This window comes from Balaenoptera physalus, assembly GCF_965194825.1.
Source record: "Balaenoptera physalus genome assembly, chromosome: 3".
Classification (NCBI taxonomy): domain Eukaryota; kingdom Metazoa; phylum Chordata; class Mammalia; order Artiodactyla; family Balaenopteridae; genus Balaenoptera; species Balaenoptera physalus.
The window spans coordinates 102,357,058-102,380,227 of NC_138890.1; the positions used below are offsets into that span (position 1 = coordinate 102,357,058).

A 23,170-nucleotide genomic window follows, 5' to 3' on the forward strand; every position below is an offset into this window, starting at 1 on the left:
TTTTCTTTTTTTCAAACTTGGTAGTTGCCCAAGTTTGTTGTGAACCATAGATAATATGTTAGTAACATATCCTATTAATCAAAGTAGATGTAAAATGCTGTTTGGGGTATGTATAGCAGCTTCTAGGTACTATGCAGAAATCAGATAGTTATATAAACTGCAAAGTCTGTTATCTGTGACTCAGTTGGTTTTCTTTAAAGTAAAATTACTTAGCATCCACTCATTATTATCCACACTACTAAAAGAGGTAAACAGGTTTAGCTTTTTTTTTTCAGTGGATTACATCAACTCTTTAGGTGTATAGCTAAATCTGATTTTATAAGGTAAATCTCTGTATATACACCTTCCACTAAGAAATGTATTAATAAATCCCAAAATGATATAATGCCTTCAGTCTACTTTTACTGTAAAGGTTTTATAATATGTGTCATAAGGGTACACCTGGCATATCTATTTCTGCAACTTTTATTTATTTGTATAATTCATATTATGTGCATATATTTTCACATTATGATCCATGTTATTTTTTAAAACATGTTAGAAACCAAGAGAATATATTCTATAACACCTACCTTACTGAACTGATGTTTATCAGAACATTGTTGATTCATGACCCCTTTGGTAGGCTTTCCTCTTATAGTAAAATTAAATGAGTTTTAAATAATGCAGTTAATATTATAAAATCTTCCTTCATTTCTTTCAAAACTTTTTCTTCGCTGTTGAAGAAATTATGTCTGGAAACAAATTTCTTTCACTTGGACAAAAAGATATTATTTTTCATTGCAACTTTTGATATTCTAGTGGGAAAACAACCCACTATTTATTTTGACTGTGCTTGTAGGTAAGCACATGTAAATTACCTTTAGTTCATTGTCACCAAAGCCTGAACTTTCCCTCCCTGCTCCACTTCCCACCACTGAAGCCCAGCTGTGATCTGGAAGGAGGACAGTCCCACTCTGTTGTCACAAATGCCCTTGGACAAGTTTTTCCCTGCACAGTCGATCCCACAGCCGTCTTTGCACGGAACAGGAGAGAGATTGGTGTGTGTATTCAACCTACTTCTTTCTTCTCCTGACCAGTTAAAATCACTTCTTTACTCATTTCCTCCTAAGTTTCCTTCTCATCTCCTCCCAGGCTGAAGTAATTCACTAACTTTAGCCCAAATGAAAAAAGGAAAAGCAAGAGGAAACTTCTAGCTCTCCTTTCAGGGGAAGGGAAACACTAGCTCAGTTACCTTACCCTTAGTCCCAAATAGTAACTTTTCTATAAAGTTCATGTTTTTAGCCTGTGTAAACTGTTTGGTCCAGATAACCCAATTGTTTTATCACTTGATTGACTACAGTTGTTCATAGTTTGGTTTCAACCAGGAGAGGGACTGGAGAAAGCACAGTTGAGGAAAACAGAGACTGGCTGACACGATAAGAAGAGAGCGTGGGTGAAACTCAAAAGATGCAGTTATCAAGAGCAGACTTGCTTAATCCCATCTGTCTACCCAGTGATGCACTCAGGAGGCTGTGGGGGAAGAGACAATGATTATATTGGAGATCATCCTCACGGTTTTCCTGCGATGCATGCGGAATTATGAGGAAGTTACATAATTTTGTTTGCACGTTTGTATAATTGATGTCTACTAAGGACATTAGTTAGGTATGTATAAATATTTCATGTATATGTGTATGGTATACAGCATACAAATGTAACACTTGAGTATAAGTATCAACAGTTGTGGCAGTTTTCCTAGGAATATATCATATGCATCTGTGTTGAGAAAGACATGCTATAATTATGACAATTAAATACATTTAAAGGTAGCAAACAGATTTGTTTTTATATATAATAATTTATTTACCCTCGTAGCTGAACTCAATATAGTATCTCCTTTTTAGTTTTTATCCATGAGGGGATAGTGTGTTTTAATTAAGCCCTCTTGTCTACGAGCAATAGAGACCCACTCAGCTAACTTAGATTGAATTTATAGTTTGTCTCCTAAAGATTTTTACAGGAGATATATAAGAACTGAACTCTATACTGACATTTTAATTTGAGCCATTTAGACGTTATAATGTTGCTCTAACGTGAAACGAATCGAGTATGGGTGATAGTGAGGGTACTTGTCGCCTTGTGATTGGAAAGTCATTAATTAACATTGCTGTGTGAAACAGCTACTCTTGGCCAGTTGTCTCTCATGAGACGTTTCCCTAGAGGAGTCTCTGTTTCTCTCTGCCATTTATCTATTCACTATATAGTGACCAACCTCTTCCTCTTACTTACTCTTCCTGCCCACTCAGAACCTTGGCAAATGCATGATCTTTAGGTCTCTCCGGTTCTCACTTCAGCTACAATCTTCCACCAGTCTCTTGGTTTCTTCCATTCAGATTCTTAAGAAAATTATCTGTTTCTCATCTCTTTGCTTCAGACCATAGATGAGGTCCTGTGAATTGGCTGCAGTTAGATCAGCGTCCGTCCCTGGCTCAATCAACTGTGGGCTGGAGGTGCAGGATCCTGTGGTACAAAAGATGGCCTCTACTGCTGTCCCTTGAAACAGGCCTATAAGTAATGTCGTTTCACTAAAAGAAGTGGCTGGTGGGCAGGTATTATGATTGGCACCTTTGGTATATAACCCGTCTTAAACAAATCACTGTCCCTGAAATGGGGCACCAAACTATTCACATGACCTATTGCTTAAATATCGCTTCCTCAAGGAAGTCCCAGACTAGACTGTATATATGCTCCTAGTATATGTTCCCCTAATACTCTATATTTAGTCATCATAATAAAACTCATTGTATTGTAATTACTTATTTAATGCCTCTCCTCTCTCCTAAACTCTAAGGTCTGTGAAAACAGGGACTATATCTTTCTTGCTCACTGTTCTGTCATTTGTACCTGCCCAGTTCCTGGCTTATAACAGCATCCAAATGTTTGTTAAGTTATTTGATTAATAAGTGCCTTAAACCTATAGGAATCCAGTGTTTCAAATTATAAGTTTAGTAATCTTCCAAATACCAACTCTCCTTCCTAAATGTCCCCATTTCTGACAGTGACATTATCAGTATCTGTGACATAGATACTGACTCATCCCTCTCTCCATCATCAAGGCAGTCATGTTTGTTGGTTCCTTCTCTTTTATCTGTAATTTCTTCTTCATTCCTACCTCTGCCACTTCAGTCCAGGTCTTCTTCACCTCCACCTGACTGGTCACGTGGTTCCTAAAATCTCGCCCTTTATTATATCCTGCACAGCTTCCTAAAAAGCAGCTTTTCGCACCTCTTTCTCTATGAAAAAAAACTTTGTTGGCTCCCCTTCTGCGTAAAGAATGAAATCCAAACTCTTCAGTTCTTCACTCTCTTGTTCCTGCTAAATCTCCAATTAGATTTTCTACTACCATCCTACATGAACTCTTTCATTCTATCCAAACAAGTCTAACTCTGATCTCCAAATACATTATTAGCATTTCTATCCATTTTTTTGTTCTCTTATCTTCTTGCTTCCTCAATACTTAACTATTCCTATTCTTCTTTCAAACCCCACTTCAAATTCCACTTTCTTCATGAAGCTGTCCTTCCTGCCCAGTCCTCAGTAATCACTTCTTATTCTAAAGTTAGAGGGCTTATTACCTCTGCCATTCAGCTGGTAATAATATTGTTTCTCTTTCTTGTATGTGCAGTAGGATAGTGAAGAGCGTGAACTGCAGTCGGGCTGCCTAGGTTCAAATCCTGCCTCTGTAGGTTACTCTCTGAGTAACTAAGCAAGTTACTTGACCCCTGTAAACTTTAGCTGTGTCATCTCTAAGATGGGGATAGTAACAGTGCCTCCATGTTGTGAGAATTCAGTGTAGTAATGCATCTGAAGCACAATGAGTGCTCAATGTTTTCTATAAAAATATTTGCACATTATTGATTAATTGGCTATTTTCAGATACCTGTTATGTGCTACACACTGTGCTGGATAGGAACAGTATAAAAGGGTTAAGGTAAAAACCTCTGCTAGCAAGGAAGTCACCTCTCTTCTATCTCCCTGTTAGACCGTAAGCCCCTTGCAGTCTCATTCATAAAATTCATACATATTTACTGAATATCTGCTATCTTCAAACACCCCATACCAAGCACAAGGAGTTATAAGGAGGCATAATATAAAGTCCATGACCTTCAAGATCATTATAACTAAAGCCCCTGTCATTGCACTTTGCACACAGTGAGAGATCAATAAGTGTTTATTGGCATCAGTGAGCATGGCAGTGATGACGAGGACTCTAGAGCACCACAGTTTCTAGCCTCTCTTTAGAGCTGTTAACTTTATTTGGCTTCTTCGTGTCTTCATTTTCCACTGAATGAACGCCAGAAAGTCTTTTTCAAATTTTTTTTCTCTCTGATCAAGACTTAGATAATGTCTGCTTCTTTTGGTAGCTAAATATCCCCCAAACTCAGTTTCTTGCTTCAGTGAGAAGATATTATGGTATTGCCAATGGAAACCACTTCACATTTGGGCAACATCATGATGTCTAAGTGGCTCAGATTCAAGTTTCAGTATAGATTCTGGTTCCTGCACATTTGCTGTCAAAAACCACTTTATAGGAGCCAAACTGTGGAACCCTTCCAAGTGTTAGGCACTATTAGAAGTACCATTAAAGTACTGCAGAGTTTCAAAAGATTATGAAATTCTGGTTTTTTAGCATAAAATGTTCTACGGTACTTCCATGAAATTTTAATCAGTCCCTTGTTTCTGCAATGGAGCTAAAGGCAATTAATAGCCCTATTTTTTTGGTAGCATCACAGGTTTTAGAGACAACTCCAAGCTGAAGCTTCTAAAATAATTTTATACTATTTTATACAACAGTGGATATATAGAACAATTCTGGTTTTCAAATAAAACTTCAAAAATACATGATTGTTTCTGTTTATGACCTGTAGCTTAGTCCCTTCCCCATACTCTGTCCCTCTCTATTTCCTTAGTCAGCTTGCAGGAAATAAGACATATAAGACTTAATAGTTAAAGATTTTTGTAAGTTCAGAAACTGTTTAGAGATAAAGATAATTGTCCATCAGCCTATGATCTGATATGATTAATTTATCATAAAATTTATCTCTAGCTTCCTTATAGTCGAGGCAAAAAAGGAAATACTAGCTAACTATATCTTCCTCACTTGAAAAGCAAAAGCATATACACCCATCTGAAAAGATATTTGCCTTGCAGTAAATACCAAGGAAGTCATCACATATTATTTATTTGTAAACAAGCAATTATTTGTAAAGTTACTTGTTTGGTGTCTACTTCCCTATTATATTGTATGTTCCGTGAAGTCAGTGACCACATCTGTCTCGTTAATCACCATATCCTCAGCTCCTAGAAAAAAATGTTGGTTGAAATTAAAATGAAATGAAATCATATGGATTCTTATCCAAGAAACACTGACTAACATAATAAGCCATATAGTCCGTGAAAGTATGGTATAAAATACAGTTAGCATTTCTTATACAGTTAATTTTTTATTTTTATTTTTTCAGCTTTATTGAAGTATAATTGACAAATAAAATTGTAAGATATTTAAAGTGTACAAGGAGGTGATTTAATTTACATATACATAGTGAAAGGATTCCTCCCATCTAGTTAATTAACATATCCATCACCTTAAATATCTATCTTTTCTTCTCTTTTTTTATGAGAATATTTGTTATACTCTCTTAGCAAATTTCAGTTACACAATTCAGTGTTATCAACTATAGCCACCATGTTATACATCCTACCTATTCATCCTAAAAGTCTGTACCCTTTTACCAACCTTTCTCTATTTCTCCCATCTCCCCAGCCCTGGCAACCACTTTTCTTCTCTGTTTTTATGAGATGATTTTTTTAGATTCCATATGTAATTGATACCAGGCAGTGTTTGTCTTTCTCTGTCTGACTTATTTCAGTTAGCATAATGCCCTAAAGGTCCATCCATGTTGTCACAATGGTAGGATTTCCTTCTTTCTCATGGCTTAAGTAGTATTCCAGTGTATATACCACATATCCTTCATTCATTCATTCATTGACGGACACTTAGGTTATTTCCATATCTTGGTTATTGTGAACAATGCTGCAATGATCATGGAAGTGCAGATAACTCTTCAATACCCTGTTTTCATTTCCTTTGGCTGTGTTTGGATCATTTATAGTTCTATTTTTAGAACTGTTAGATAGCCATTCTAACAGATGTGAGGTGATATCTTATTGTGGTTTTGATTTGCATTTTCTTCATGATTAGTGATGATTAGTCATGTACCTGTTTGGCATTTGTATGTCTTCTTTGGAAAAATGTCTATTATGTTCCTCTGACATTTTTTAATTGGATTGTTCTTTGCATTTTTCAGATTTTTTGTTTATTCTGAGTTTTGTGAGTTCTTTATGTATTTTGAATATTAACCCTTTATCAGATATATGATTTCCCAGTATTTTCTCCCATTCCATAGGTTGCCTTTTCATTTTGTTGATGGTTTCCTTTGCTGTGCAGATGCTTTTTAGTTTGATGTAGTCCCACTTGTTGATTTTGCTTTTGTAACTTTTGCTTCCGGCATCAAACCAAAAAATCATTGCCAACACCAGTGTCAAGGAGCTTACCGCCTATGTTTTCTTCTAGAAGTTTTACAGTTTCAGGTCTTACATTCAAGTCTTTAATTCATTTGAGTTGATTTTTGTGTATGGTGTAAAACAGAGGCCCAATCCCATTTATTTCCTTGTGGCTGTTCAGTTTTCCTAACACCATTTATTGAAGAGACTATCATTTCCCCATTGTACATTCTTAGCTCCTCTGTCAAAAAGAAATGTTTACTGTATATGCATGGATTTGTTTCTGGGGTCTCTATTTTACTGATCGATGTGTCTGTTATTATGCTAATACCATACTGTTTGGGTAACTATAGGTTTGTAATGTAATTTGAAATCAGGAAGTCTGATGCCTCCAGCTTTGTTCTTCTTTCTTAAGATTCTTTGGCTATTCAGAGTCTTTTGTGGTTCTATACAAATTTTAAGATTGTTCGTTCTATTTCTGTGAAAAATGCCATTGAAATTTTGATAGGGATTTCATTGAATCCATAGATTGCTTTGAGTGGTATGGACATTTTCAATATTAATTCTTCCAGTCCATGACCGTGGAATATCTTTCCATTTATTTGTGTATTCTTCCGTTTCTTTCATCAATGTCTTAGAGTTTTAAATGTATGAATCTTTTACCTCCTTGTTAAATTTATTACTAAGTATTTTATCCTTTTTTGATGCAATTATAAATGGGATTGTTTTCTTAATTTCTTTTTTTTTTGATAATAACTTTTTTATTGATGGTCAGTAAAATCCTGTAAGCAGGGAAAGGAGAAAAGAAATACAATACAGTACAATAAAACTCTAAGATAACGTTAAATCATGACTCAGTGATGAGATTCCTATAGGAGATCACATTAATTTTTATCATAACTTACTATAATTTTACTATAACAAAAGATGGAAAAATCTAGAAAATGGATAATTTAAATGTGCCCTAAACATATCTCTTAAATAGCATTGTCTCAAACACATTTTTGGCAGGAGTTGAATGTTAGAGAATCCAAAAACCAGTGATGAGAGTCTTAGGTGGCCATTTTTCTTTTATTGACTAAAAGAGATGCCAAACAAGCGGTAGTACCGTTGGTATTCCATTAGAAACACGAAGAAACATAACCTAAAATTGGATAGAAAGCCATTCAACCTTCACAGAGAAAAAGTAGTATGGAGCCTCATACTAACCTAATATAGATAATAACCATTTATTTACTAAAACCCTGTGAAAAAATAAGCATTGTTTTAAAGAAAACAGTACACATTATGTAGCAAATGTATTTACTATCGTTTTTAGCAGAAGAGTCTCTATATTAGTTTACTTTGCTAAAGGTACAGTATAGTAGAAATAGTCTGTCGGTTCAATTGGGAAGTTTGTAACGCAATGTCATTTTCATTATAGGCAGAATTTATGTATCTAAGTATAACTTCTCATATAACATTGAAATTTCATTTTAATGCCATTTACCATAAAGTACAATTTGGAATAAGGCATGTGTGTCTTAGATTCCTTTCGAGGGGGACATTGGAACTGAAAGCTCAAGGATGAGCCCTGTGTCTTGTTTTTCTTTATATGCCCACTGCCCATCAGTGTCCGGTGTATACCAGGCACTTAGGAAATGTTTGGGCTAGAATGAACCGAGCTCTTATAAGGTTATTCCTCAACTTGTATTCTTCAAGACAGCATTGTACTTAGACTACAAGGTACTAATTTTTTCTTAATTTAACATCTCTATATTGGGAAGTAATCATCATTTCCCTTTGTATTACATTATTTTCTGTTGATTGCTGACAAAATATAAAACATGTCATGAAAGATCCAATATGACACATCTAGAAGAAAGGCAGGAAGGCCCAAGGGAACTTACTTTCCAGCTCTCTTCATAGATGGTTAGTAGCCCAATGCATCATTGATCTTGCCAACAATAATTATATCCCAGTTTTCCCACTTCTAGCACATTCTTTCAGAGAATTGTAGCAGACTCCCAACAAGTTGAGAAGGATGCAAATTGGTTGGGAATTGCTACTATTAACTGTGGTCTGAGAAAGGCAGCAGTTTCTATGGTATTGATATTCCATTTACCTTATCTCAGATCTACAGATATTGGAGAGTGTTAACTTACTCCTGTATCCAATTCTCAGTCTTCTCTCTGACATATGGAAGTCACACCTTTTACAGAAGCTCATCTTCCATATCCGCAGTTCGCACTTACTGAGGCATGACGTATGCAAATAGTCAGCAACTAACCCCTGGTTGGGAGTGGGGACGGCATAAAAAAATGAAAAATACATGGATGGTCCCTGACCATAAGAAGCTTTAACTAACCAAACATGTATCCCTGTTAAGCCTTCTTGAAACACATGAATCCCTCAAAATTAAAGATTTTCTTTGTACCATGTAAGTGATTATACAAGGGCCTAAAGCTGCATCCCTGAATGAATTTCAAAAATCTGTTAGTTGCTGCTGTATAACAAAGTGAATCAGCTATATGTATACATATATCCCCATATCTCCTCCCTCTTGCGTCTCCCTCCCACCCCTCTAGGTGGTCACAGAGCACCGAGCTGATCTCCCTGTGCTACGCAGCTGCTTCCCACTAGCTATTTATTTTACATTTGGTAGTGTATATATGTCCATGCCACTCTCTCACTTCGTCCCAGCTTACCCTTCCCCCTCCCTGTGTCCTCAGGTCCATTCTCTACGTCTGCATCTTTATTCCTGTCCTGCCCCTAGGTTCTTCAGAACCATTTTTTTTTTGTAGATTCCATATATATGTGTTAGCACATGCAAACACACATTGAACAATGAAGTATAGATGATAAAGTCTTAACACATCCACTTATTAGAATAAATTGCTCATTAAATTAAAAAAAATGAAATATGTGCTTAAAGGCTAAGTAGTGGGAAAAGGAGTTGCTTAATCTTTTAAATACTGTGTAAAACCATATTGATACAAGTCAATAATTCTCAGCACAATTAAACATAGAAGATGTGAAAAAAAAAAAATCTGCCGTATAGTGTTATGGATAGTTTTGGTCTTTCTTTTTTAGGTGGGAAACAAAAGAAAAATGTGTAGAGTGTTATGTTTGTGTTTGTTTCTATTTAAATGTGAAAATATGTTAAAAATCAAAATAATGAACAGTGTCTTATTTCTTCTTTTTACTGTACTTTTCCAAAATGAATGTGAATTATACATGACTCCTTAAAATTATTTCTGTGGAATAGAAATAGCTCTTTTTAGTGAGAATCCTGTTAATACCATAGCTGTAAAGTGGTATTGAATCCCATTTTTAACCAAATACACAGTTAAAATTATGTTTCTTGTACTTCCAGAAGCTTTTAACAATCATATTTTTTTTGATCATTTTACTCAAATGATTGGGTTACTGAGAATAACAGGCTTATCAGCAGGTTAGAAGCAAAACCTACATTATCTTGTCATTTTTAGTATTTGGAACTTTAGCATCTATATTTTTCAAAAAGCATCTAAAGAATTTTTGAAGTTTTAAAAATTTTTTCATAATAATATATTTTTTTCTCTGGAAAAGAAAACATTTGAAGTTAAGTACTTAGCTCAGAAATATCTGTATTTCATTTTTTAAAATTCAATTCAACATTTACTGAGCTCCCACTATTCAGAAGACTTTACCAGTCAGTCATTCAATCAGCAGATGTTTATTGCATTCCTTATGTGTGCCAGGTACTGGTCTAGGCACTGGGATGGATACAGCAGCAGACATAGCAAAGTTCCTGCCTTGAAAGAGCTTACATTTTAGTCAAGGCAGATGGACTATTAACGTAAAAGCCAAAAAACAAGCTAGTAAATAAAGGAAAACTTAACGATTCCAGATACTCCTAAGTGTTGTGACACACATTTAACAGGATAAAGGGTTGGGAGTGACTGGGCAGGAAGTAAAGGAGCAGAGATGCTCCTTTAGCTAATTTTTTTCACACTTCGAGGCTGCCTAGTCCTGCTGCTGCTACTACCCTTCATTAAACTACTTGAAAACAATGTGCTGTCTTTGTACTACAGAGCAATGTGACATCACTGACTGAGTTGTTTTCTCCAGAAGTGATGGAAATACACTAGTCAACCACATTTCCTCCCCCTTCCCTTGTACATTTCTAACTGGTTGTAAAAGGTGAAACTTCCCACCTATTCCCACACTGTGGTGTTCCCTAAGGCATGGAAGGAGAACCAGATGCTGGGCACCAAAAAAACAATGACAAGTGTCTACTGTAGACATTAAGTAGAGAATATTTGAAGAAGATACCAGATCTAAAGACTCAAATACTTAGAATGATAGAGTCACTGAACATAGTAAGAAAAGTGAGAACAATGGATGGATATGAGGCAAAGCATTAAGTTTTCCATTACTAATATATATATTTTTAAAATTTATTTATTTTTATTTTTGGCTGTGTTGGGTCTTCGTTTCTGTGCGAGGGCTTTCTCTAGTTGCGGCGAGCGGGGGCCACTCTTCATCGCGGTGCGTGGGCCTCTCACTATCGCGGCCTCTCTTGTTGTGGAGCATGGGCTCCAGACGCGCAGGCTCAGTAGTTGTGGCTCACGGGCCTAGTCGCTCCGCGGCATGTGGGATCTTCCCAGACCAGGGCTCCAACCCGTGTCCCCTGCATTGGCAGGCAGATTCTCAACCACTGCGCCACCGGGGAAGCCCATTACTAATATATTTTAACTGTAAAGCTGTCCTATAAATTGGTTCAAGCCAGTCTCCACTTATATATATATATACATAATCATTTATATGCAAATGATAATATAACTAAAAAATAAGCTCTTAGAGGGAATGTATCTAGAGAGTAACGGAGCACAAATATCCCGTATATCTGAAACTGGCAGATAATATTTCCATTTGGATATTACTTTAAAATGTATAAAATACTTTCACATACATCATCTCATAGAGTCATCAAGAACAATCATGTAAAATAGGTACTGTTATTATCTGCATTTTATACATGAATAAACTGAGGCTCAGCAAGGTGATTCACACAGAATCATAAAGCTAGAACGTGTTAGAATTAAACATCTCACCCAGGGGTTATGTCTACAAGTACGGTATGTTCTCCACTACACTAGAGCTACAAATAGATATTTTCAAGAGGAAGCAGACACAAAAAGTAGGAGTCAGAGAGATGATAGGATTTTGAGTCTGAAGCTATGGCTAACACGTCAGTGAGAAAGTAATCAACTGTGTCTTTTAGCAGCAGAAAGCTGCAGGGATAAGAACAGAAAAATGGATCTCAGATTCAGTTAGAAAACTAATCAGTGATTTTTAAAAGGAAAGTTTCTAAACAGCAAAGTGGTGATGATAAAAGTTTTGCAGTTATCAAGGAGGGATTTGAATTTTTTTAATGTAGGGTTCTTATGCCGAGAGTGTGTTCAAGTAATTCTAGGAACAAACAGGTATTAACAGTCAATATAGAGTCAAGATAAGTAATAAATTTGGGAAAACATGGGCATGCTGAAAGGAATGAGGACAATATAATAGAAATATAAAGATATCAAAGAGAGGAAAAATACATTGTTATGTGATTTTCTCACAACTAAGCATTCTAAAATACAAACTATTAATACATTTCTGTGATCTGTTGAGGAAGGAAGTATAGACACAAAGAAAGGAAGGTATTTCAAGCTGGAATTATAGAAACCATAGCAAATGCTTCCACAGCATTCTCCATTACTGTGTGGTAGAATATTAGTGACTATGAATAAGCATAGAGAGGACCACAGGCTTCATCATAGAGGGAGTTCTTCAGATTTTCTCTCTTACACAAAGCCCTTACTATGGTCACCATAAACTGTCTTCTGGTGACCTCTGGGGAACTAGATGCCAAGAAGCATTCCAAGGTCATTACCTAGAAAACTACTCAGAATCACCTGTTTTCTTTTTTCTTTCCTGTTTTTTGATTTTCTGAATACCACTAGATTATAAGCTTTGCAAGGACAAAGACAAAAATGTCTAATTCATTTTTGTATCACAGTGTCTAGCATATGGGAGCAACTCAATCCATGTTTACTGAACTGAACTGAATTATTTTAAAATGCAAAATCTGAGTCACTCATTCATTCATATACTCAACATACTGACACCAAAGCCAGAAACATAAGTTTGAGTCCAGACACTGCCACTTCCCAGTTCTATGACTTTGGGCCGTTCATAATTTAACCTCTCTGGACCTCAGTTTTCATATCTATGACTTAGGGATAATGATTTCTGCCTTACTAATAAGCTCACTAGTTTGTTACAAGGACAGAATCTGATAATACATATGAAGATAAACCAGAAGTTATTAAGTGCTTTACAAAAAAATGGTATTTTTCTATGGAACCAGTAGTGCCAAGATGCTCCAATGGTTGACAGGTTCCTTGGTCAAATCTAAATGCTGGGTTCAATAAAGGTAAACAGGCTTCTTATGAGCAGGTCTTCTTAGAATCTTTCAGTTGGAAATTAACTTTGTGAAAGTATAAGAATGGGCTAGAATAGGAACGAATGTCTTTTTCTATAAGACCGAAAGAAAACGTCCAGTTCATGTAAGTTGTATCAAAATACTCAAATAATAACAGTCGCTCTCATTTTTCAAGGAGGGCCATGTGCCGGGCACTGTCCTTGCATTTTATGTACATGAACCTGAGTTCTCATCACAAACTGAAATGTACATATTATTGCTGTTAGTCCCATTTTTACAGGTTGAAAAAGAAAGAGGGTACGTGTGTCTTTTTGAATTATGGTTTTCTCAGGGTATATGCCCAGTAGTGGGATTGCTGGGTCATACACTTCCATGTGTAAAATAGATAGCTAGTGGGAACCTGCTGTATAGCACAGGGAGCTCAGCTCAGTGCTCTGTGATGACCTAGGTGGGTGGGATGGGGGGAGAGGAGTGGGAGGGAGGTCCAAGAGAGGAGGTGATATATATATACATATAGCTGATTCACTTCGTTGTACAGCAGAAACTAACACAACGTTGTAAAGCAATTATACTCCATTAAAAAAAAAAAAAAAGAAAGATTAAAGAACTTGCTCAAGGTTACAGCTAGGAAATAGCATTTTACATTTGCGGAAACTAACACTAAGAAATAAGTGACTTAAGCGATATTTGCTCTTTCTCACTTTTATTCTCTCCTTTTCTTCACCCTGCTACAACTCTAGTTCATATCTATATTACCTCTAGTCCAAAATATTCCAAAGTGTGTTTTGTGAAATAAAATCCACGAAACTGTGCGAGGAGAAACGCATTGGTCAGATATGTTTGGGAGATGGCACATATTGGAATCCTCCCTTTTCTGTGTCACAGTGCACATTAATTAGCACATTGAAGCCTCTGAGAAAGGCTGCTGTAAGGAGCCTTCCTAAACTTTAAACAGAACCTTAAATCAATAGCTGTTGATGTCGCACAAAGCCAGAGAGGTCCGTGGAATGAACTTTAGGAAAGGTTGACTATTGAGTAAGTTAATCAGTAAGTGCAATAATCATTATGCCAGTTTCTACCAACAGACATAGTGTACCATCTTCACCATAAAATATAGGTAAAGTTGTAAATGTACAGTTGATCTGATAATTTTCCTAAATGTGTTCAATAGTTTCCTAAAGATTTTTCCATGTAATGCTTTCCTAACTATGACAGCAACCGATACTATAACAAAAGATGGCAGAAATTCAGATCATTTTTTCATGTGAGAAACTATATCCTAATAGATGGTTGGATTTATTCTGTGTTACTGAAAATTAGTATCCTGATTATCAAAAATTAGTTTAAATCAGTGATTTTAAACCAATGGAGTAAGCATTTCAACTTGGAGGAGAAGCCAATGATAGAACTATTTCCCATTTCTTCCTCTTCTAAAACCAGGAGGAAAATGAATGTTAATTCACTTAGCTCTGTCAGACAGGATTCTTCAGTTACTTAAGGGTCATTTAAAACTTCTTTTGAGTGAGGATAGCTTGGTACCAGACTTTATTTGAACTTCAAATACTTTTGAATCAACTCAAACAAAAAATAATACATTGTCTCTTTTTATCCTTGGAAAACATGTACATTGCCTATTTTCATTACTTCATTGTATTTTGTTAAAATGTGTATTTTGTTAAAATGTCATAGAGCTTAAATTATTATTATATGCCCATTAGTTCTGCTGCCTTGGGATGTGATGATTCATATTAGTAGTCTATGTAATAAAAAGGGTTGGTGAATTTTTACTGAACTGTCCTTCTGGGACTATAGTTTTTAACATTCTCTGGAAGCTTTGCAAATCCTTTAATGATAAAGTGCTCTTACACTGTCTTTATCACTGACAAGTTCATAAAGACCAGAACTGTTTCCTGTAAATGTTGAACCCAACACTATGTTGATATGATAAGTTCCTTACTTAAAGAGTCACCAAGGATACATAATTAGAACGTTACCACCTTAAGGCAAATAAGGTGATTCTGTAATCTTGTTAGCAGTAATATTTGACTGGGTTCTCTACAGTTTATTAGATGAGTTCATCTTTTTGAGGTAGAGTTACCAAACACCATCTAACTATTATAGACATATTCTTTTCCTAAATTTTAAATCATTGAAGGCTATAGAAGAAGAACAAGGACTGGTATAGACCAATTAGCTCAGTTGCTAGTATTTTCAGGAGGGTTTAAATCCCTGGGTAGGCTAATGATTTTGCACAAAGATGAAAAAATACATCCTCAGGCAATAAGTTTTATTCAGTGATATAAATTAAATATTTTTATATTTGTATATGAAGTGTGGTACCTTTATTATTATATTTGTGTATGAAGTATACTTTGAAATATATTTAATTTTATTTTGAATTCTTTTTTTAAACATAAATTTTACATAGTGAAATGATCAGATCTTCAGTGTACAAATTGTTGAGTTTTGAAAAATGTATATATCCATTGTAACCACTACCCTTATAAAGATACAGAACATTTCCATCACCTCTAAAATGTTCTTCTTAAATCCTTCCAGTCAATTTTTCTTGCCCTCCCCACCTCACCCCTGCAACCTGTTATATTTCCACAGATTCCTTTTTTAACCTGTTCTAAACTTATATAAATGGCATATAGGGCATCTGTTCTTTTGTGTTTGGCTTCTCTCACCTAACATAATGTTTTTAAGATTCCTCCAAGTTGTTACATGTATCACTAGTTCATTCTTTTTAATTACTAAGTAGTATCCATTGTATGAATATATCAAAGTATCCATTCTCTTGTTGGTAGACATCTGGACTGTATCCAATTTTTGGCTATTATGAATAAAGCTTCTATGAATATTTTTTTACATACCTTTTTGTAGACATTTGTTTTCTGTTCGATCAGTAGTTAGTAGTAGGAGTGCTGAGATATGGGGTAGATATGTATGTTTTATTAAAAACTGCAAAAAGTTTTCCAAAGTGATTGTACCATTTAACACTCCTATGAGTAATATACCAGAGTTCTAGTTGAGTTGCTGCACATTCTCACCAACATTTGTGTTGTAGTCTTTTTAATTTTAATTGGCATGACTAGTCCATTTAACTTTTATGTAATTATTAATATGATTGTGTTTAAATCTATGATTGTGTTATTTGCTTTCTATTCATCCAAGTTTTTTGGTTTTCTCTTTCTCCTTTTCTACCTTCTTTTGAGGGTTTTTTTTTTTAATTGCTCTAAAGTCATTTTAGTATGACTTTTTATATTATTTGTTAATGGCTGCTGTGGGGATTAAGGGTTGATCTATGCATTCTTATCATAGTCTACTTAGAGTTAATATTGTACAATTTCATACAAAATGTAAGGTGCTTACAACATTATAATTCCATTTACCTGCCTGTCCTTTATGTTACTGTTGTCATATATCTTAAATCCATATACACTAAACTACACAATAATACATTGTTACAATGTTTGCATTAAAGATTCAGTTGTTTTGTTTGTTTGTTTTTAATTAACCGAAGAAAAAATGGTCTTTATTTTTGCCCTTATGTTTACCATTGGGCATTTCTTCTTGTAGACTCAAGTTTCATCTGGTGTCATTTCCCTTCAGTCTAAAGAACTTCCTCTGGCATGTCTCCCAGTGCAGGTCTGCTGACAACAGATTCTCTCAGTTTTTGACATCTGACAATGTCTTTATTTCACCTTAATTTTTAAAAGGCATATTTTCTGATTGGAAGTCGAGTTCTGGGTTGATGGGGGGAGGGGGTTCCCTTGTTTTTTTTTTAAATTATCGTTTTATTGTCTTTTTTTAAATTATTTTATTTATTAAAATAAATAATTTATTTTATTTATTCTTTTTTTTTTTTTTTTGCTGTGTTGGGCCTTTGTTGCTGCGCGCGGGCTTTCTCTAGTTGCGGTGAGCGGGGGCTACTTTTCACTGCGGTGCACGGGCTCCTCACCGTGGTGGCTTCTTTTGTTGCGGAGCACGGGCTCTAGGCGCGCGGGCTTTAGTCGTTGTGGCACGCGGGCTCAGTAGTTGTGGCTCGCAGGCTCTAGGGCGCAGGCTCAGTAGTTGTGGCACACGGGCTTAGTTGCTCCGCAGCATGTGGGATCTTCCCAGACCAGGGCTCGAATCCATGGCCCCTGCATTGGCAGGCGGATTCTTAACCACTGCGCCACCAGGGAAGCCCCTGTTTCCACTGTTTCTGATGAGAAGGTGGCTGTCACCTGTATCATTGTTCTGCTGTATGTATTATGTCCTTTTTCCCCTGGCTACTTTCAAGTTTTTTCTTTGTCTCTGGGTTTTAGTGGTCTTACTATGATGTGCCTAGTGTGCTTTTCTTTGTATTTATCCTGTTCAACATTTACTGGACTTCTTTGATACATAAGTTAATGTTTTCACCAAATTTGGGATTCATGGGTATTACTTATACAAATATTTTTGCTGCCCTATTCTCTTTTTTTCCCCCCTCTGGGACTCCAATTACATATAAATTAAATGGTTTTATACTGTCTCACAGGTCACTTAAGCTTTGTTCATATTTTTCCCAGTCTTCTATTTTTTTAACTTGGTTGATTCCTATTGATCAGTTTTCAAGTTCACTGGAGCTTTTTTCTGCCTTCTCCAATTGGTAATTAAGTACATCCAGTGAATTTTCCTTTCAGATATTATACTTTACAGTTCTAGTTTTTCCACTTGGTCCTTTTTTAAGGTTTCAGTTTGTCTGCTCAACCACTCTATCTTTCACTCAATATGGCCTTCTCTTTAAGTCCTTGGACATATTTATAATAGTTGCTTTAAAGTCTTAGTTTGCTAATTCTAACATCTAGGTCACCTTTAAGTTTGTTTCTATTGTTTTTTTCCTCCTTCTTTGGATCACATTTTCCTATTGTGTATCTAGTAAGTTATTATCTGTTAGATATTGTGGATGATGAATGGTTGTCTCTGGATTCTGTCTTAATCTTCTGGCTTTTCTTGTAGTGGGCATTTAAATGACTGGTAGATGACCTTGAACTTGTTCAGACTTGGTTTTATACTTTGTTATGGTGAGTTTTGCCCTTATTTTTAGGGTGAACCCTTAGACCTGGGACATCATCTTTACACCTAAGGAATCACCCTTCTGGGTTTCAGTGGAAAGCCCATGGTGTTTATCCAGCCTTTATAATTTGACAAGACTCAGACTCTAAAAACTGTCTCTCCCATGGTGGGCAGCAGCTTCAATCTCTGCTCAGCTTTTTCAGCTTTCCAGCTGTAGCCGTCTTCTAACTCCTTGGAGTCTTCTTCATGCAAACACAGTTCAAAATTCATCTAAAAACTTGAAAGGAATTTACACATATTTGGAAATTTCCCCCTCTGTGGTTGTCTACTTTTTTTCAGGAATTTTCCTTCCTAGTTTCCAGCTGTTCTGGCATCCCTGAACTCCATCTTTTTGACACTTCAAACCAATAATTACAGCCTTTTGCTTGGGTTCTAGCCACCTTGCACCATGTAAAAAGGAGAATTCTCTCAAGTGAAGAGCCACCCAATGCAGATCCCTTTTTTGAAGGGTTTAATCTCCTGCAGTTCATACCTGCTTCTGGTTGCTCTCCAATGCCATCAAATAGCTGTATGTTATATTTTGTACAGAGTTTATTATTGCTACCAGTGGGAGGGTTACCTGATTATCAGAACAAGAGCCTTCTGTATAGTATTTTTTTAAATGCAATTGCATTGAAATGTAGTTAATTTATCCATTATTAAAGTATTGCATTTTTGTAAACAAAAAGTGTATGTTTATGTATAGGGAAAGAAATGTCTGAAAAAATATATTTCAGGTTATTTCTGATTGGTAGGATTATTGGCGATTTCAATTTTTTTCTTTTTACTTATCTGTATTTTCTTCTTTTTCTCCACAACAAGCATAGGTTGAACATTACGTTCTTTCTTTTCTCTTATAGGCAAATTTTTTGTTTATGATGACTCTTTATAATAAGATGTACTTGTGTTTCTTCAATGCATTTCATATTATTTCACTAAGTTAACTGTTTAATAAAATCCTAGTAGTCTATCTGTATGGTAAACAATACTCCTTCTGCTTTTAGGAATAAATTGAGACAAATCAAAGTTAAACGGCTTACCCAGAATTTCATGCATATTGATAGACTAGCCAGAAATAGATCTTAAATTTTAAGTCCCTCAGTTCAGCTGTGCAAACTATTTCTAAGCCATCAGCAACAATGTATGCAGTTAATTCTACATTTTCTAATGGGTATGGAAGAAAATTATCATAGTTAAATATAAGCCTCAAATATTTTAGAAACTTCACTTTTGTCACTGATTTCAATCTCCTCTTCATCAAATCTTTTACTAGAGCTCCTAGCAAATTGAGAATTTGACTGATTTTAATTTTAATTCAGATTACCTTCCAAAGCCTAACGCAAAAGTGGCAGGAAGGCACACATTGAGATAGTCAGGATTTTCTTCTTTCCTAGATTGCAAACTTCTTTTAAAAATACAATCAAATAGATATTTGTTATTTACTGATAGATATGTAAGCTTAAACAGGAATATTTTTATCGTTTTCTTATGTTTTTACTAAAATTGTTCACTAAAAATGTCATAGAACTTAGTGTTAGAATTAGTGTTGTCATTCTGAAGTTTCAACCTGAAGATGAAACCAAATAAAACTACCTTACGAAAGATACTAAATAAAATTATCTTTTAAACGTCTGCAAAAATGGATGAAAATAAAAAGAAATAATTATTAAATCTTAATAGTTTTTGCTACGTGATCCTGGATTGAATTTTATTTTCTAATTTGTTATTTTTTTGGCTGCGCCATGCAGCATGTGGAATCTTAGGCATGTGGGATCTTAGTTCCCCGACCAGGGATTGAACCTGCACCCCCTGCATTGGAAGCACGTAGTCTTAGCCACTGGACCTCCAGGGAAGTCCCTGGATTAGATTTTGTATTGGAAAGTAAAAATGCCATAAGGACAACTGACCAAACTGGCATACAAATAGTAAGGTAAAAAGTATCTTACAAGTGTAAAATCTTCTGAATTTGATTAGTGTAGTTACATAAGAGAATTTGGAAATATATTCTAAAGGGCGTGATATTTGTAACCTACTCAGATAGTTCAGAAAAAAATAATATGGGTATATACGTATATGTGTATGTACACAAAGTGAAAGAGTAAATGATAAAACAAATATAACAAATGTTTTTAAAAACTGGTAATCTGGGTAAAAGATATTCAGGATTTAACTGCATTGTTTTTGCAACTTCCTTGTAAATTTGAAGTTATTTTTAAATGAATTTTATTTTTAATACTACTGAGTTTATTTTCTTAGAATACATTCAAATCAGTTTTTTCCATATCTCAATCTGAAACATTAGAGTCACATCACTATACACGATTTATCACTAAATTTTATGATTTTTTTTTTAAAGAAGTTTTGGAACTTGAGCTACTAGCCAAAAGAAAACTTCATGTTTGCATCTACTTACAAAAAGTGTGATGACCCTTAGGTACGAAGAAATAGAGAAAAAGTACTGACTAAACAACAATTTTATTAAGAATGACATAGTTACAAATGCATTTTATTTCCAAAGTTGTTTTAAATTATAATTGTTCATAAAAATATCCACTCACATTGTGTATGTTTTGCCACCATATGTAACACTGTAATTAAGTATCTGTCAATATTTCCAGGGGTGTTAAATTTGTAGAATCTTGCTCTGGGGCCTAAAACTTCAGCACTTAAAAGGTTTCACCAGAGACCTCCTTAGAAAGTCAGGACTTTTTCCTTTTCTTTACTTTTTTTCTTTTTTTCTTTTCTCCTTTTTTTGGCATGATAGGTTATTGAATAACACAAGAGTGACTATGGCTATATAGATTAAAGGATGTGGAGATTCTTATTTGTCCACTTGTGAAAATCTAACATAGTTTTAATCTGAAATTTTTAATTTGCCTTGTGAGATTATTCCAGTCTCTTTTAGAGGTAATTTTTTAAACTGAAGAGTTACTGAGACTTCATAGTGATACATCTTCTTTGTCTTATTAGAAAATTTAAGTACAATAATAGTCTTTTTAGATATATAATTAGGCACTAGAATGGCTGTCCACGAGGCTGCTCTCAACTATGTGGTATGAGAAAGTAGCTTCAAGTCCAGAGTTATGAGTACTGAAACTCACTTTCTAATGTAATTCTTTTTTCTGGAACTGCTTTCTTCAATTATAATTTTAGTTTGTAAGAGATTCACTTTTCTGAATAAGTTAGATATTTCCTCTCTGGTCATAAGTCTTGAACTGTTATATTTTGGTCAAATGCAATTCTGAAATAAAGTGTGAAATATCATCACTTATAAAGTAAATGTAATGTTTTGACTTGCATATATAAAATAGAAGTTTAAAATTCAAGCCAAAATTGTTCCCCAAATTTCAAACTATGTTCTCTAATAATTATGTTAGATGCTACATTCAGTGTCTTGGGGTTGCATCATCCCAGATTTTTAACATTTTCTCTATTTCACTTTTAAAGATAAGAAACAAGATTTTTACAATTCATATATTTCACAGAGACCCATGCTGCCCCTTATCTTTTCGGCTGTTCTTTCATGTCAGGAAGAGATGTGAGTTATATAGAAGTGAAAATGTTGCTTTCTGTGTGAAAGTCTACAAGTTTCTTGTGCTGTGTTGGAAAAATAAATGTTCTTCTTTTTAAAAATACTGATCCGGAATGCTTACACAGAAACTTCATGTTTAGGAAATGACCTATTGATTGGCTATCTAAAGTTAGAAGGATTGACCTTGAAGTCTCTAATAGGTTTGTATTCGTGGCTTATGGAAGATTGGTATCTTTAGTCAGCTGAGAACAAATACTCTTCTTCCCACATTCAAGACACATTCAAGGTGCCTGTATTAGCAAAAAAGATAATGAAAAAAAAAAAGATAATGATATGGATATAAAGACAGAATATGCAGATTTTGTAGAAGTATCATGCTAATTTGTGACATTATTAATAGTTTTTTTCTGCATTAACTGCTTCCATATCAGATCACTGTGGCATGGGTCATCATTTTATTTGGGGACATGACTACTGTGCAAAACTTCTGTGTTTAGTGCCCACCTTTAAAAACATAACGAGGAAACTTGGATCTTAAAACAGGTTTTCATCTGGCTTTAAAAGATGAAATTAATGAGGGAATGAAGAGAAGAAAGGAAAGCCTACAAAAATTAAATAGAAAAATGCATTTAATGTTTGTATTCTTTCTTGCCCGCCGTATACTGGTTACCAATCAGGAAGGAAAGTGCTTTCCAGTTTGGGCAATTTTTTTGTTGGACCATTCACATGTTCCAATCTCATTCTCCTTTGATCAACAGGAGGTAATTATGAACTTTCCTGAACATTTTAAAAGGTTCAGTCTATAGTTGTGAGATAGATGAGATAGATAGATAGATAGATAGATAGATGATAGATAGATAGATAGATAGATAGATAGATAAATTATCTAAATAATACAATAGTACAACTGTCTTTTAAAAAATACGATTATCTAAAGGAGATACAGACCATCCATTCCTTTAGATGTGCTTAATTTCATCTCTTGAGCAAGCCAGCATATCACAGGCTGTCAGGTCACCTGAAACACATTATATTGATGTCCTCTTAGTTACTTCTCCCAAGTTGCTCTTTAGTAATGTGTCATAAGTCTGCATTAAGGACACAATTATTAAAAACAACTGTTTTCCACAACCAGTTTGCTTTTACCACCTAGATGCAGTGAATCATAATCAACTGTGTTGGCCTCTTTGTGTTTGTCAATAGAAAGCTCAGTCAAATTTTTGGCCATCATCTGGCAGTTGTACAGGTTTTTGTATTCATTGTCCTTATGTATTAATCTTACCCTATCCCTGCCTTTTATGCTATTTCTCTACTCCTTTTACTCTTATATCTCTTTTATCCTACTATAATGTATATATAAGTCATCTTAAATGCTTTTTTCAATGAATGATATGAATAAATAACTATTAAACAAGCAAATGTAACTCTACTACTATATTTTTACTTAATATGATATTGAAGTTTTCACTATTAGAGATATAATTTTTAGCCCTTTTTATACATTTTGTAAATATATTTTTTCTAGTAAATAGGTTATAGCATTCTTTATTATTAGG

General features: G+C 34.8%; 1 protein-coding gene and 1 long non-coding RNA gene across 8 annotated transcripts in view; one reads left to right on the top strand and one right to left on the bottom strand.

Moving 5' to 3' along the window:
• ARB2A (ARB2 cotranscriptional regulator A) overlaps positions 1-23,170 on the top strand; it is a 432,252-nt gene that overhangs the window by 378,145 nt on the left and 30,937 nt on the right. The window contains exon 11 of one of the 5 annotated variants that reach the window (XM_082458184.1): positions 1,343-3,628. The exons of the other annotated variants lie outside the window; for them this stretch is intronic. Coding sequence (XP_082314310.1) covers positions 1,343-1,422 — 80 coding nt within the window. The 3' untranslated portion in view covers positions 1,423-3,628. Of the gene's footprint in view, positions 1-1,342; positions 3,629-23,170 lie in introns of those variants that run through there. 5 annotated transcript variants of the gene reach the window in all.
• Positions 5,209-23,170, bottom strand: part of LOC309659036 — a 54,839-nt gene continuing 36,877 nt past the window's right edge. For 2 of the 3 annotated variants that reach the window (XR_014262530.1, XR_014262531.1), the window contains one exon: positions 19,862-22,632. This is a non-coding gene — a long non-coding RNA (uncharacterized lncRNA). Of the gene's footprint in view, positions 5,344-19,861; positions 22,633-23,170 lie in introns of those variants that run through there. The other variant, XR_014262529.1, reaches the window with a different exon arrangement.